The 11835-nt window shown below is 43.3% G+C and overlaps 2 protein-coding genes across 2 annotated transcripts; one reads left to right on the top strand and one right to left on the bottom strand.

The window, feature by feature from the left end:
- Nucleotides 1-231: 231 nt before the first annotated feature.
- ubxn11 (UBX domain protein 11) lies at nt 232-4385 on the bottom strand (the record flags this gene model as incomplete). Its single annotated transcript, XM_083990265.1, has 14 exons — nt 232-400; nt 491-640; nt 1313-1389; nt 1814-1917; nt 2029-2104; nt 2193-2270; nt 2370-2587; nt 2683-2764; nt 2846-2925; nt 3006-3057; nt 3162-3262; nt 3352-3474; nt 4005-4045; nt 4315-4385. 14 exons carry the CDS (start codon nt 4383-4385, stop codon nt 232-234), a joined length of 1422 nt encoding a protein of 473 aa, XP_083846391.1.
- Nucleotides 4386-5130: 745 nt separating this feature from the next.
- Nucleotides 5131-10893, top strand: fez2a (fasciculation and elongation protein zeta 2a; the record flags this gene model as incomplete). The annotated part of the gene is made up of 9 exons (XM_083990264.1): nt 5131-5474; nt 6497-6605; nt 6777-6893; nt 7086-7218; nt 8245-8513; nt 8719-8799; nt 9021-9096; nt 9186-9255; nt 10851-10893. The coding sequence occupies 9 exons, from the start codon at nt 5131-5133 to the stop codon at nt 10891-10893; spliced, it is 1242 nt and encodes a 413-aa protein (XP_083846390.1).
- Nucleotides 10894-11835: the final 942 nt, after the last annotated feature.

Below are 11835 nucleotides of genomic sequence, written 5' to 3'. Positions count from 1 at the left end.
CCAGTTTGCAGTTGATCTGTATAATACAGTTTTTTTCAGTGCATTAGATCTGGGTGGAGTTAATGATTATGGTATCATGGACGACTGATTTCCATTTTGCTGCTTTACTTTCAGGGTCCCGTCTGGAGCACTTGAAGAGAAAAGCCATTATTAATGTTCTGACTATAACAAATGTAAGCTGTGAAAAAGATTGAATGAAAAAATGTATCTTACAAGTCATACATGATGTTTCTATAGGTTTATTTGAGTGACTCCAGTCAACGGATGAGGGTTTTGTCTCTTATGCAGCAGCAGAGTAGCATTCTGCACGAGTCCGCATGATTGGAGCGTCCTGCAGTTGTCATCGTATCGGCACTGTGGGTAAGCGCTGATGACGTCATAACCAGGGAGCCTACTGCCTCTGTAATATTTTAAAAAAATGCATGCAACCAGTGAGAAATTGTTGGCAGATAGCTTAAAGATAACTTTGGACAGGAGGACGCCGTCTCACCTGTGTTTGTCCAGGTACTGTCGCAGGTGGCCGATTGTCTCCGAGGAGAACATTTTCAAGACGTAAGTATGATTCCCATCCTCAGACTTCACCTTGAGCGTGATGACATCACGAGGTGACGGTGGCCGGTCAGAGGTGGACGTCTGCAGTCTGAGTGTAAAAGTGACAAGAACACAAAAGCTGTCAGATGATATAAAAACTTGCTGTATACATTTGAGTAAAATCTGACCCCTTAAAATCAAACACCCTTTATGTAACTACATCTTTAACGGCTCTTGGACTCCTCAAGGAGGTCACACATCTGAATTCTGGACTCCATCCCGAGCGAAGGAGCGCTGGTTGTCCGTGGTGACCTGCCCTATTTTTCAGGCCAGTGCATACAGTAATCTCCACAATCTAGACTGACAGTCATCGTTGCCAAAAAGGGATTTTAATCAGCCTTTACATCACTCAGTGTGTAGGCCTACTTGGATTTAGGTCCTTTTAACCCTTTACATTAAAACACATTAGAGAATGATTTGCATGTTATCCATAACGCTATCTTGTAACTGGATAAACTATGGTTGTAGTGAGTTACGTATTAAACCCCAGTATGTTTTCCCATGGTTGTGCCTTTGCATCAAAATGATAATAAAAAAAACACTCAATCTTTGCATCATTTCATTTCACACAGTTTAAACCACATTTACCGGTATTTCTATAGATTTGAACAATGCTTGCCCGCACAACGTGATCTCCAACACTAAAATATGTGTCATGATTCATGGTATTAAAAAAAGAAATCAGAATGATTATGTAATGAATGATGATATTTCTGAGTACCTCTCCTTCATTGCTTGCAGTGCTGCTGTGTCTATGAGGACCACTGAGTCGCTGGTGTGAACATCAGGCCCTAACCCCTAGACAAAGAGATTATTAGATGATGAGCATTACATTCAGCAGACTAGATGGTCATCTGAGTGTACCCACACACCCACACACATCCTTGTAAATATATCTTTGTGAGGACATGTCATTGACATAATGTATTCCCTAGCCCCTTACCCTAACCTTAACCATCCAAAACAAATGCCTAAACTTAACCATTACTCTAAACCTAATTTAAACCTAATTATAACCTAACGTCTTAACCCAAGTCTTAACCCTCAAACAGCCCTTGGAAAAAGCGAGGACCGGCCAAAATGTCCTCACTTCCCAAAGATGTCCTCACTCTGTTGGTTAAAAGCTTGTTCCAGTCCTCACAACGTAGCATGTACAAGAACACACACAGACACACAGGGCTTATGCTTACTATTGTGCTGTTGAAATATTCTGCTTTCTCACCTGCAGGGTTGCTCTCAGCGAGCCCCTGATGTCAATCACTCGACCAGCCTTGACCACCACCTTGGGCAGCCTGTTCAGGAACTGATCCACAGTCAGCTTCTTGCCTGTGTGTGAACCAGAAGACAACGTGAGAATAAAAACAATGAAGATAAAAGATTTCCTTCAAATTGTCTTGATTCTTTTTCTGCAGGACAGACCAGGCATGTGAGAGACACTTGGGGGGACACTTGATGACTTGTCTTTCTCCCACGGTAACCTGAAGATGAATTCCTCGTCTCGTCTGTCATGAACCTGCAAAGTACGTTTTTCTTTTTAGATTAGTTGTAAACAATTTGCACATCCGTCGACAGACAAATGGGGAAAAAAATGAGAGACTCGCCTCGAAAGGAACGCCCTCTGGAAATCTCTCCTGAAGCTCAGATGGAAAATACCCGTCCATCAGATCTTGCATGCACTGCTGCACAGACCAAAGAAAAGACCACATGAACCATCATCAAAGACTCTAGTTTGAAGTGTTGAAGGTATTTTTGCTCTTGTGCAGTTTAAGTTTGCAAACCTGGGTGCTGTGCTCCTGATAAGAGCGGAAGGGACCATCAAACATGACGATGCCGTTGCCGTAGAGCCTCAGTTGGATGGGTTCCTTCGTTGCCAGCTGTGCCCCCGTGGATGTCGATTTTACAAAAGACTCCCCCTCCCCTGCAAGGATGTTCAGCTCCGCAATCCTCTGCAGCACATGGTCGAAGTTCATGCGGAAAGGCCTGACCACGGAGGTGCCTGCAGAGGAAAGATATACAACATGTTAGGGATCATTTAAATCAGAATCGCGACCCTGCGTGTGAGGCCAATGTTAGTTAGAAAGGCGATGGTACCTGAACTTTGTGTCTGCTCACACTCTGAGTCGTGGGTCTCCCCTTCTCCCACCCAGATCAAACCGTAGTCATTCAGAAAGCTCTGCGGGGCAGCGACCATCACTCTTCAGTATGTTGTGATCACAGGAGAAAGACATGAATGAAATCACTTGACTCAACTTGCCTCCATTTCGTGCACTCTGTTCTGCAGCTGTTGGCACCTTCTTTCAAGATCGTCCTTGCTGCCCAGATCGTCGGCACCGTCTGAATCCACACAGACAAAGTCATCCCACGTCTATTATCATGTCATCAAACTCAGCCGTGTACACTTTGAAGACCATTACCTGATTCTTTCCGGTCCTTCAGCTTCTTCTCCAAAACTGAGATCTTTTTATTCTTTAGAACGAAGAATGAAGCACACATAAATTGAAGGCGCGACAGACAGATGTGTTTTACTGTCATTTCATTATTCATCTGCAGCAGGAGGTGTGTGTGTTCACCTTGCTCTCTATCTCCTGCGCTTGGCTTCTCATTTTTTTCTCCAGCAGGGTCACCCTCCGCATCATGGCAGACATGAGCTCAAAGTCGCTCGGTGGCGCAGCTGATTATCAGACTTGGGGTTACATTTCTTACGTTTCTATTAACAACAAATTCAAAAATAAAATCTGGAATGAATATATGAAGTTGCACCTTTCTTGAAAGGAGCTTTGGACTTTGAAGTGGAGGCGTCACTGGCTGCAGAGGGAGAGGACTTGTGAGGATTTGAATCGGATGAATCATCTTCATCGCCATCAACCAATGCTCCCTGAAATTCTGAAAAATTAAATACATAATACAATACAACTTTTAAAAATCAATATTTTCCATATTAAACATGTGAGAAGCTTAGAAAATTATCATGTTTTTGTCACAGGGTAAATGATCAAGCACAATATTGGATTATTGCTGAAATCAATCAAATCTATCAACGTCACATTAATTGGGAAACCATTAAGTAAGTCTTTTTTAATAGTAAATTGAACGATTTTCTAATTATTTTTCGTCATTATTTCAATCTTTTAATTTATTTGAATAATAGTTAAAAACGAAAGTATTATACTATACATAACTTAATAATAATGTATAGTGAGTCATTTTATGGATTTTTTAAAATTACATTATTACTTTAACTACAGTTCCTCATTATTTTTTAAATGTAAATGTGTTTTTTTTACAGCCTATATTTTTCCCCTTACTTGAGTGCACAATGTGACTTTCTTTACCCCTGATGATAACTTGTGTGTTTTGGTAACCTGTCTGTCATCAGTAGGCCATGTTTATCAGTGAGTCCTGAGCAGCCTTACCTTTCATCAGACTCCTCCTGAAAGGCACCTGAGCTCTGGCCCTGCAGGTCACACAATATACCCAGCAAAAAAAAAACAACAACATTAGAAAGGTTTAAGATTAACATTATACTCCAGTACTTTTTGTGGTATGATGACGAAACTATTTCACATGCGTTATCATTGTTCTACACAAAAATGTTTGGTTGAATGTTCAAAATTATATTGAAAGGAAAACCGGGCGGACACTCAATCCAGCTGCAAGAGAAGGACTTTTTTTGTACAACTCGTAGCTACAAAAGCTGAGCTCTGTACCTGTCTGTCCACTCACCTGTGCTCGTCCACGGGGCCCTGCAGCGGAGCGCGCCTCGTCTTCTTCAGCATCGATAGAGGTGAGCTCATTTTACCCGGGACAGGACGGACAGGACGGGACACTGCGGGTTTGGTTTAACTCGACCTGATGTCCCGGACTGATCAAGACCAGACTCACAGCACGGACCGTCTGTTTGTTTGGAGACCGTTACCACTGGCAACGACGCAGCGACGGATACAAGGCGGCTCGTGCGTCACCGGCCACACGAGGGCGCTGCTCTCTCTCTCTCTCTGTCTGTCTCTCTCTGTCTGTCTCTCTCTCTCTCTCTCTCTCTCTCTCTCTCTCTCTCTCTCTCTCTCTCTCTCTCTCTCTCTCTCTCTCTCTCTCTCTCTCTCACACACACACACACACATTTTGGCAGATGTAAAGTGGCCTAATGTGCTGTTGCTTGTATTTGAAACATGTTTAGTTTACGACTGTTTAGTGCCAGCAAAAAGAAGAATAAGAAGCAGAAGAAGCTAAAAAAAAAAAAAAAAACCGAACCTCACTAACTGATTAAAGAAATACATAAAAATAGTTTTGTTTTTTGTTGCTTTTGAATAACAAAATAGGCTATTATTGATAAACAGACTGGTTAGTTGGGTGTAGCAGCCACCACGCCGTCCTGCCCTCCGGTGATGTGAGTCGCTGTGATGACAGTGGCCGCTAGTGGGCCAGGCCGGTGCAGCCAGCCTCTGTCTGTCCGGAGCAGAGCAGGCGGAGGGAGGATGCTGAGGCCTGTCAGTCCCGCTGCTCATCCCGCTCTGACCCGGAGCTGTTAGGCCGGTCCGGGCTATGGCCGCACCGATCGCACATTTCGACGACGACTGGCCGCACCTGGGGGGTTTGAACATGGTATCAGAGCAGGAGCTGCTGCCGCGGAAAGGCCGAGCAGCCGCCGCCGCCTCGGGGGAAGCAGCAGCGGCGGCGGCGGCGGCGCAGCTCCTCCTGGATGATGAGGAGCTGCAGGACAACAGCTTCTCCCCGGTGGGGGAGCCCGGTGCTTTCCGGTCCATGGAGGACCTGGTGCACGATTTCGATGAGAAGTTATCCGCGTGTTTCCACAATTTCAACGCTGAGACGGACAGCATCGCTCCCGTGAGTGCGATCAACGAGGACACGCTGCTGGAGAAAGACGAGTGAGTGTGTGTTGTTGTCGGTTTGTTTATTTGTGCCTTGTTTTATTTCAGGGGTGTGTGGATGTGGAGCTTCAGCTCAGCACCGCTCACTGTTTTGATCATCATATCAAAGCTGGTACAGCGGGACTATTAGGTCAGATCAGGCAGCATCTACCAGTGAGGATTACCAATCAATGATGTGACAGCCATGTTTGGTCAGACAGCCACTACATCCCAGAATGTAGGTCTGCTTTAATCCACTGTGACAATAACACACTGTGGACGTGTAAACAACAGTTTCTACAGGGTCATTCAGACAAACAGACTGATATCGACAGGATCTGCCTTTAAACCGCTTGTAAACTAATATTGGCTGATATGAATGGACTAATATTGTTGTTTTTACAGCTGATATGGAGACCAGTTTTATTGCACATGTTTCATATTTAATCATATAGTCATAAATGACATGAGCAGTGGGAGGATGTGGTTCTAATACTGTCAAACCCACACAATGCTATTTCAAAGATTTTAGTGTGTTTAGTGGACAATCAGTGGGTTTATTAGTTAGTTTTAAATAGTCATTAAATCACTATAGCAAATATAAATGCAGTAGGCCTAAACATTCATACACTGGCATGTGTTGTTCCAAAAAAGAAAAAAGAAAAAAAGAAATAGAAGGGGGAAAAAGCACCATCCTGCAGATTTGGGCTTTTCTGATACAAAAATTTAATCATGGGGCCTTTTCACCTTGATAGGATTCAATGTTGGGGATTACAGGAGTGTGTCATATTTGGCCTCCACATAAACACTGTTTAGTCTGACTGTGATACATTTGTGGACACGATTTTTAGGTTTGTATTGTGGTATCTTCTAACATTCACATTCACCCCCCTGAAGGAACAAGAAAAGTGTTGTTAACGGTAAATGGGATGCGGTTTGTAATTATAATGATGATGATGATAGTTATATTAGGTAAGTGTCAGTTTAGCATTTTGCTCTGAAAGGTCTGTTGAGACTTGTTGTGTCTCCTCTCCCCACAGGATCTGGAACGCCTTAACCAGTAACTACGGGCAGGTGATGCCGGTCGACTGGAAACAGTCTCGAACCTGCTCCCTCCATGTCCCCTCATTCAACCTGAAGGAGAAAACTGTGAGTGATCCATCCCACCCCTCCCATCCCCACCCCTGTCCCACTTTCCCTCCCTTCCTCCCATCATGCCAAATCTCTCCTCTGTTCATCTCACAAATCTCAAATATTCATTGTGCCGGGGGGTTTAGCGCTTTGATTAAATTCCCTCCCCCTGTCCCTGTTCCTGGCCAGAGGAAGAGTGATGTCGCGGCCGAGCTGTCCGACGACGAGGAGCTGAGGGAGCAGCTGGACATGCACTCCATCATCGTCTCCTGCCTGGCGGAGGAGCCCCTCTTCACAGCGGAGCAGGTAGGTTTACTTTGCACATGAACATAAAGTCTGGCCTGTCATCAGTCGCACTGTGTCAAGCCTTCAAATGCAGAGCAGCAGCTTAACATGGCTGAAATCCCTGATTTAATAACTGATGTTCAATGAGGTATTTCAGTGCTTATCTCTCTCTCTCCTCCCTCTCTCTCTCTCTCTCTGTTCATGCTCTCTCAGGTTATCGAGGAGATAGAGGAGATGATGCAGGACTCGCCTGACATGGAGGCGCAGCACAACCCCTCTCAGTTGGACCTCTCCATGCTGTCGCTGGACGTCCAGCGGTCCACCAGCAGCCCCAGCTATGAGCAGAGTGAGTATCCTCCCATCAGGACAAAATAATCAGTATTATTACACGTGTGATATGTAATCAATGTAAAGGTATCAATGCATCGTGATGCCTCGTTGCAGCACTAAATGAACTGGATCAATGTGATGATGTGTTCTCGTAAAGTCATTTGTTATTCATACATCGGCCTCATATCAAAATCAGGAAACATTATCTCATGATATGTTCTTGATATTTTGTTTTTCTAACTCTGAGAATGCATAAAAAATAAATATCATGAACAGCGAGTTCTTACCATAAAGAGCTGGTAATAGCTTATTCTTCTTGTGGCATAGAGCTCATTTGTCCAAAAACGTTCAAAACAGACCATAGAGTCACACTCACATTCTGCTGCCTGTTAATCCTCAGCTAAAAATAGTCCCTAGGAAATGCACCGGTTGCTCCTATTAGAGTAACATCTGCTAAAGAGGAAGAAAACAGTGTCCAGCTGCTTCAGGTCATTATTTAGTCTGTTTAAAAAAAAAAGAGAAAAAAAAATATATATCTGTGGTGCGTTTTTAAAGATTTGCATCTGCAGTATTAATGGGCTTGGGGCTCAGTCCAGAGAGATTGACCAAGGGATTGTTGGTTTGGGGATTTTCATGGGATTTATTGACAGTAAGAAAAACACAAACCTGAAAGGGCACTCCTAGCACAGACCTCTGTCAAGGCAATTTCCAAAGATCATACACAAGACTATCTGTGGGCAACAAATTGAATCGAAGGCAACTGGACTTGTATTTGTCTAGGAACAAGTACAGTTGCCTTCGATTCAGTTTGTTGCCCAGAGATAACGATGACCTGGGTGAATGAGAATATTCATAGACACATACACAAGATTTTTACCCCAAAATTAAATTTGTGCCTGTCCTTTTTTGTAATAAACGTAACACAAACTTTGCACCAAAGTTTCATCATTTTACACTGAGCTTGAACTTAGAGAAGCATTTTTACACCTAAGATGTCTGTAAAATAAAGTGACATGTGATCTTTGTGCGGTTTGCGGCGCAGGGGTGAGGGCCCTCAGTGTTGCGGAGCTGAATGAACGTCTGGAGGAGATGGAGACGAACATCAGGAGGTTCTCGGAGGAGCTGGTGCAGCAGCTGGCTCTCAGGGACGAGCTGGACTTTGAAAAAGAGGTGAAGAACAGTTTCATCTCGGCGCTCATCGATGTCCAAAACCGGCAGAAGGAGCAACGCGAACTCCTGAAGAAGAAGAAGAAGCTCAAAGCCGGTGCTGCGACGTCGTCACAGGGCCACGCTGAGAAAACACTCGGATCAGTTAGTACCTTCATCCTTAGAGTCGGCTTGTGATGATGACACATTACCAGCCTGGTTATGTGACATCTTCAGATCTTTCTTTTCCGGCATTTCTTGCTGCATTTGTCACGTCAGTCCCCTGCAAACTGCATTTTCCTGAAATCCCTTCTTTGATTTACTCTCTCTTCTTCTGTTTCTCTGCTTCACTTCCTTCCTTCCTCCTCAGCGCTTCAGCATGGAGGGACTTTCCTCCGTTATTCAAAACAGCTTCCGGCAAACTTTTGGGAGTGGGTGCAGTGAAAGACAGGTTACTTCCCCTTTCTCTCTCTTTACTGTCTGCTTTCTGGACTGAAAATATACTCTTTGATGGGAATACCATCCCTCAGAAACACTCACTTTATCTCAGCTATCTCCCTCCTCAAAGCAGTTAACCAGATCTGACACTTCAGTAAAGTAAAAGCATTAGATGTTGTACCTTTCATTTCATTTCTCTCTCTCTCTGACTGACTTTGTCACAATGCTTCACAGTATTTAACCACAGTCATTCCTTATGAGAAAAAGGGACACCCTCCTTCTATTGACGACCTCCAGATCCTGACCAAGAGTAAGTTTCTTCATCACGTGTATCAACCACACTGGACTTCCAGTGGCTGGGACTGATCCGTCCGCTCCTGTTCATCTTCTGTGTTTCAGTTCTACACGCCATGAGAGACGACAGTGACAAGGTGCCTGGGCTCTTAACAGACTACATCCTCAAAGGTGAGTTAAAAAAAAAGTCTTTACACTGGAGAAATTGGTGGTTTGAGATTTTGTATCTGCACTCAGGGCCGTTGTATAGGGGAGAAAGGTGATGATAATTCTAGGGGCCCAGCGTCCAGTAGGGCCAACAAAAACCCCAGTAGTCTAATCTTTGTATGACTGAATTATTCTGCATAAGACCCTGACTAATACTCATAGTAATGCTGCATTAGCATCAAAACAAAGTAGGCTAAATAAAAAATGATAATACATACGTAGTCTAAGAAAAAAAGTGGAAAAGTCAGGGGCCCACTGTAGTTTTCTTTCAGGGGCCCCAGAATTCCTAGCAATGGCCCTGTCTGCACTGACGGGTTATATGATGACTGATCAGTTGTGATTGCAGAGTTAAAGGAGCACATGAATTGGTTTGACATGTTTGGACCCATCTACCGTACTATAAATCATCTATATTTACATCGCAATACTACGGTTTTCATGCATTTACTACGAGTTAAAATTTGTTTCTTACCTTTAAAATGTACAAACTTGTACTAAAAGAGCACAAGAAGTCACTGAAGATGCATGTGGAGATACATTTTAAAGCCACTTATGTACATGGAGCTGACAACATGTGATTAGATCACTGGAGACGCATGTTAATGACAGGTCGTCCATCCATCCAAACATAAACAGGTCACTCCCTTCATTTGTCTGGGCAGGTTTGGTCAAGTTATAGGTGCTGCTTTGAAAGCAGTTCATACTGGTGCATTAAAGGCAGTTGGTCGCCTCAGGTGTTGTGTTATCTCAAAAATGATATAACTAATCTGGTGTTCTCTGTGTTTGGCTGCCAACTCGTTGAAACACGTTTACAACTCTACTTACCAAATTAGAAAAAAACTCCCACATTTTTATGAAGTAAACATAAAAAGTGCAAAATGCTTTTGATAATTATTTAAAAAATAAAAATAAAATAATGTCCCTTCAGTGTCTCTTGCCAAAAACAGTGTAGCTCTTTCTTTTGTGTGTCTTCTCTTTCACACACGTTCTCTCTTTTCATCCCTTCATGTTTTCTTTCTCCACCTGCCTCACACTCTCTAGCTGTGGTGTGAGCGATGGACGGAGAGGTTTGTGGTTCACATTGTATTGATGTGCACTGTCGTGGTGTTGTCACTCACAATGGGAGAGCGCCCCCTCTCTGCCACTGAAGTGTAGTGCAGTTTGACCCTGGTGGCCCCCCCCCCCCCCCCCCCCCACTCCCCCTCCCCCTCTCCCACACAGTGACAGAGCGGACAGGCTGCAGCGTGGTCGGTGTCTAGACTCACAGACAGTGACTCACACTCAGTCGTGCTCCATTAACCCCAAAGTTAATTTTAAAAACACAATTTTATGAGTATTATTAGTTGCCTGCTAATCTTTATCCTTCAGACCACCCCCACTTACTGTATGCTATAGATTTCCCTTCACATATTTATCCGTCTGTAACTGATGTGGTCAAACTGTGATTTTTTTCACAGGTGTTTATTCCTTTTGTTTCCCCTCCTTTTTGTTTCCTACTTGTTTTATTGATATCAACTCATACTGAGGCTTCATCGCTTTAATTCATCTCTGCTGTCATTGCAGTGCTTTGCCCAACATAGACCAGAGGGATGGTGATGGTGCCTAATACCCTGCAAGAAGCTTCTGATAGTTTACCATGGTAACAAGATGAAGGCGACTCATTGTAATTTTTTTTTTTTGCCTACATGAAGCACACTTAATTTATTCCTGCATGTTTTTACCTCAAAAATGTGTCTATATAATTGTGTTGTGCTCTTAATTTAGTTGTATTTATTTTAAGATGGGTGTTGTCATTTTGCAAACCTTGCGTGTTCCTGTGAAAACGTTCGACTTCTTTTCAGTGTTTTGAATTTTCTTGCACTGTGGGGGTAAAAAAAGAACTCCTCAGATGATAAATTATTTAAGAAATATACCCAGAGTGATAAACCAGCACTGGAGCTGCACTGTTGTGTTTTGCTTGTTGGTTAGAAGTAGGAGCAAAGCTGTGACACAAAGGGCTTTGTATTAATCTCAAGTGCTTCTTATCCACTGAGCAATCAACAAATGCACAAAGCACGTTGAACACAGAAGTTGCAGTAATAGTGACTTATGAAAACTATAAAAACCGAAGAGTAAAATTATGTAAAACTTTATTTTTCCTCAAAGGGAAATTAAGAGTAATAACAAACACATTACACAAGATGAATGTGCATAAACTTTATTTAATTCTACGCAGTCTTCCACGTACCTGCAGACTGTGCGCTGTTTACTCTCTTGTGTTGTACATCATTATTATTCTATGGGAGGTGAAATGCTGATGTAGTTTGGACTGAAATTAACTGATTAACTTACTAACTATGCACTCCAGTGAATAACGAATTGTGACCCATGCACTGTCTGAACTTTTGTGACGCCCACGAGCTCTGAATCAGGAGAGCTGAGCGTGGACGTGCCTGCTGTGCACAGGACAGCGAACACCACGACTGTGACTGGGCACCGTTAACTCTGTGTGGATTTACAAGCTGCCTTTGCCGTTGCCTGAACTTTTTGTACATTATAAATGACTTAT

Source organism: Trachurus trachurus, assembly GCF_905171665.1.
Source record: "Trachurus trachurus genome assembly, chromosome: 16".
Lineage (NCBI taxonomy): Eukaryota > Metazoa > Chordata > Actinopteri > Carangiformes > Carangidae > Trachurus > Trachurus trachurus.
The sequence above is the reverse complement of the archived record's forward strand: the minus strand, read 5'-3'. Positions and strand labels throughout refer to the sequence as shown.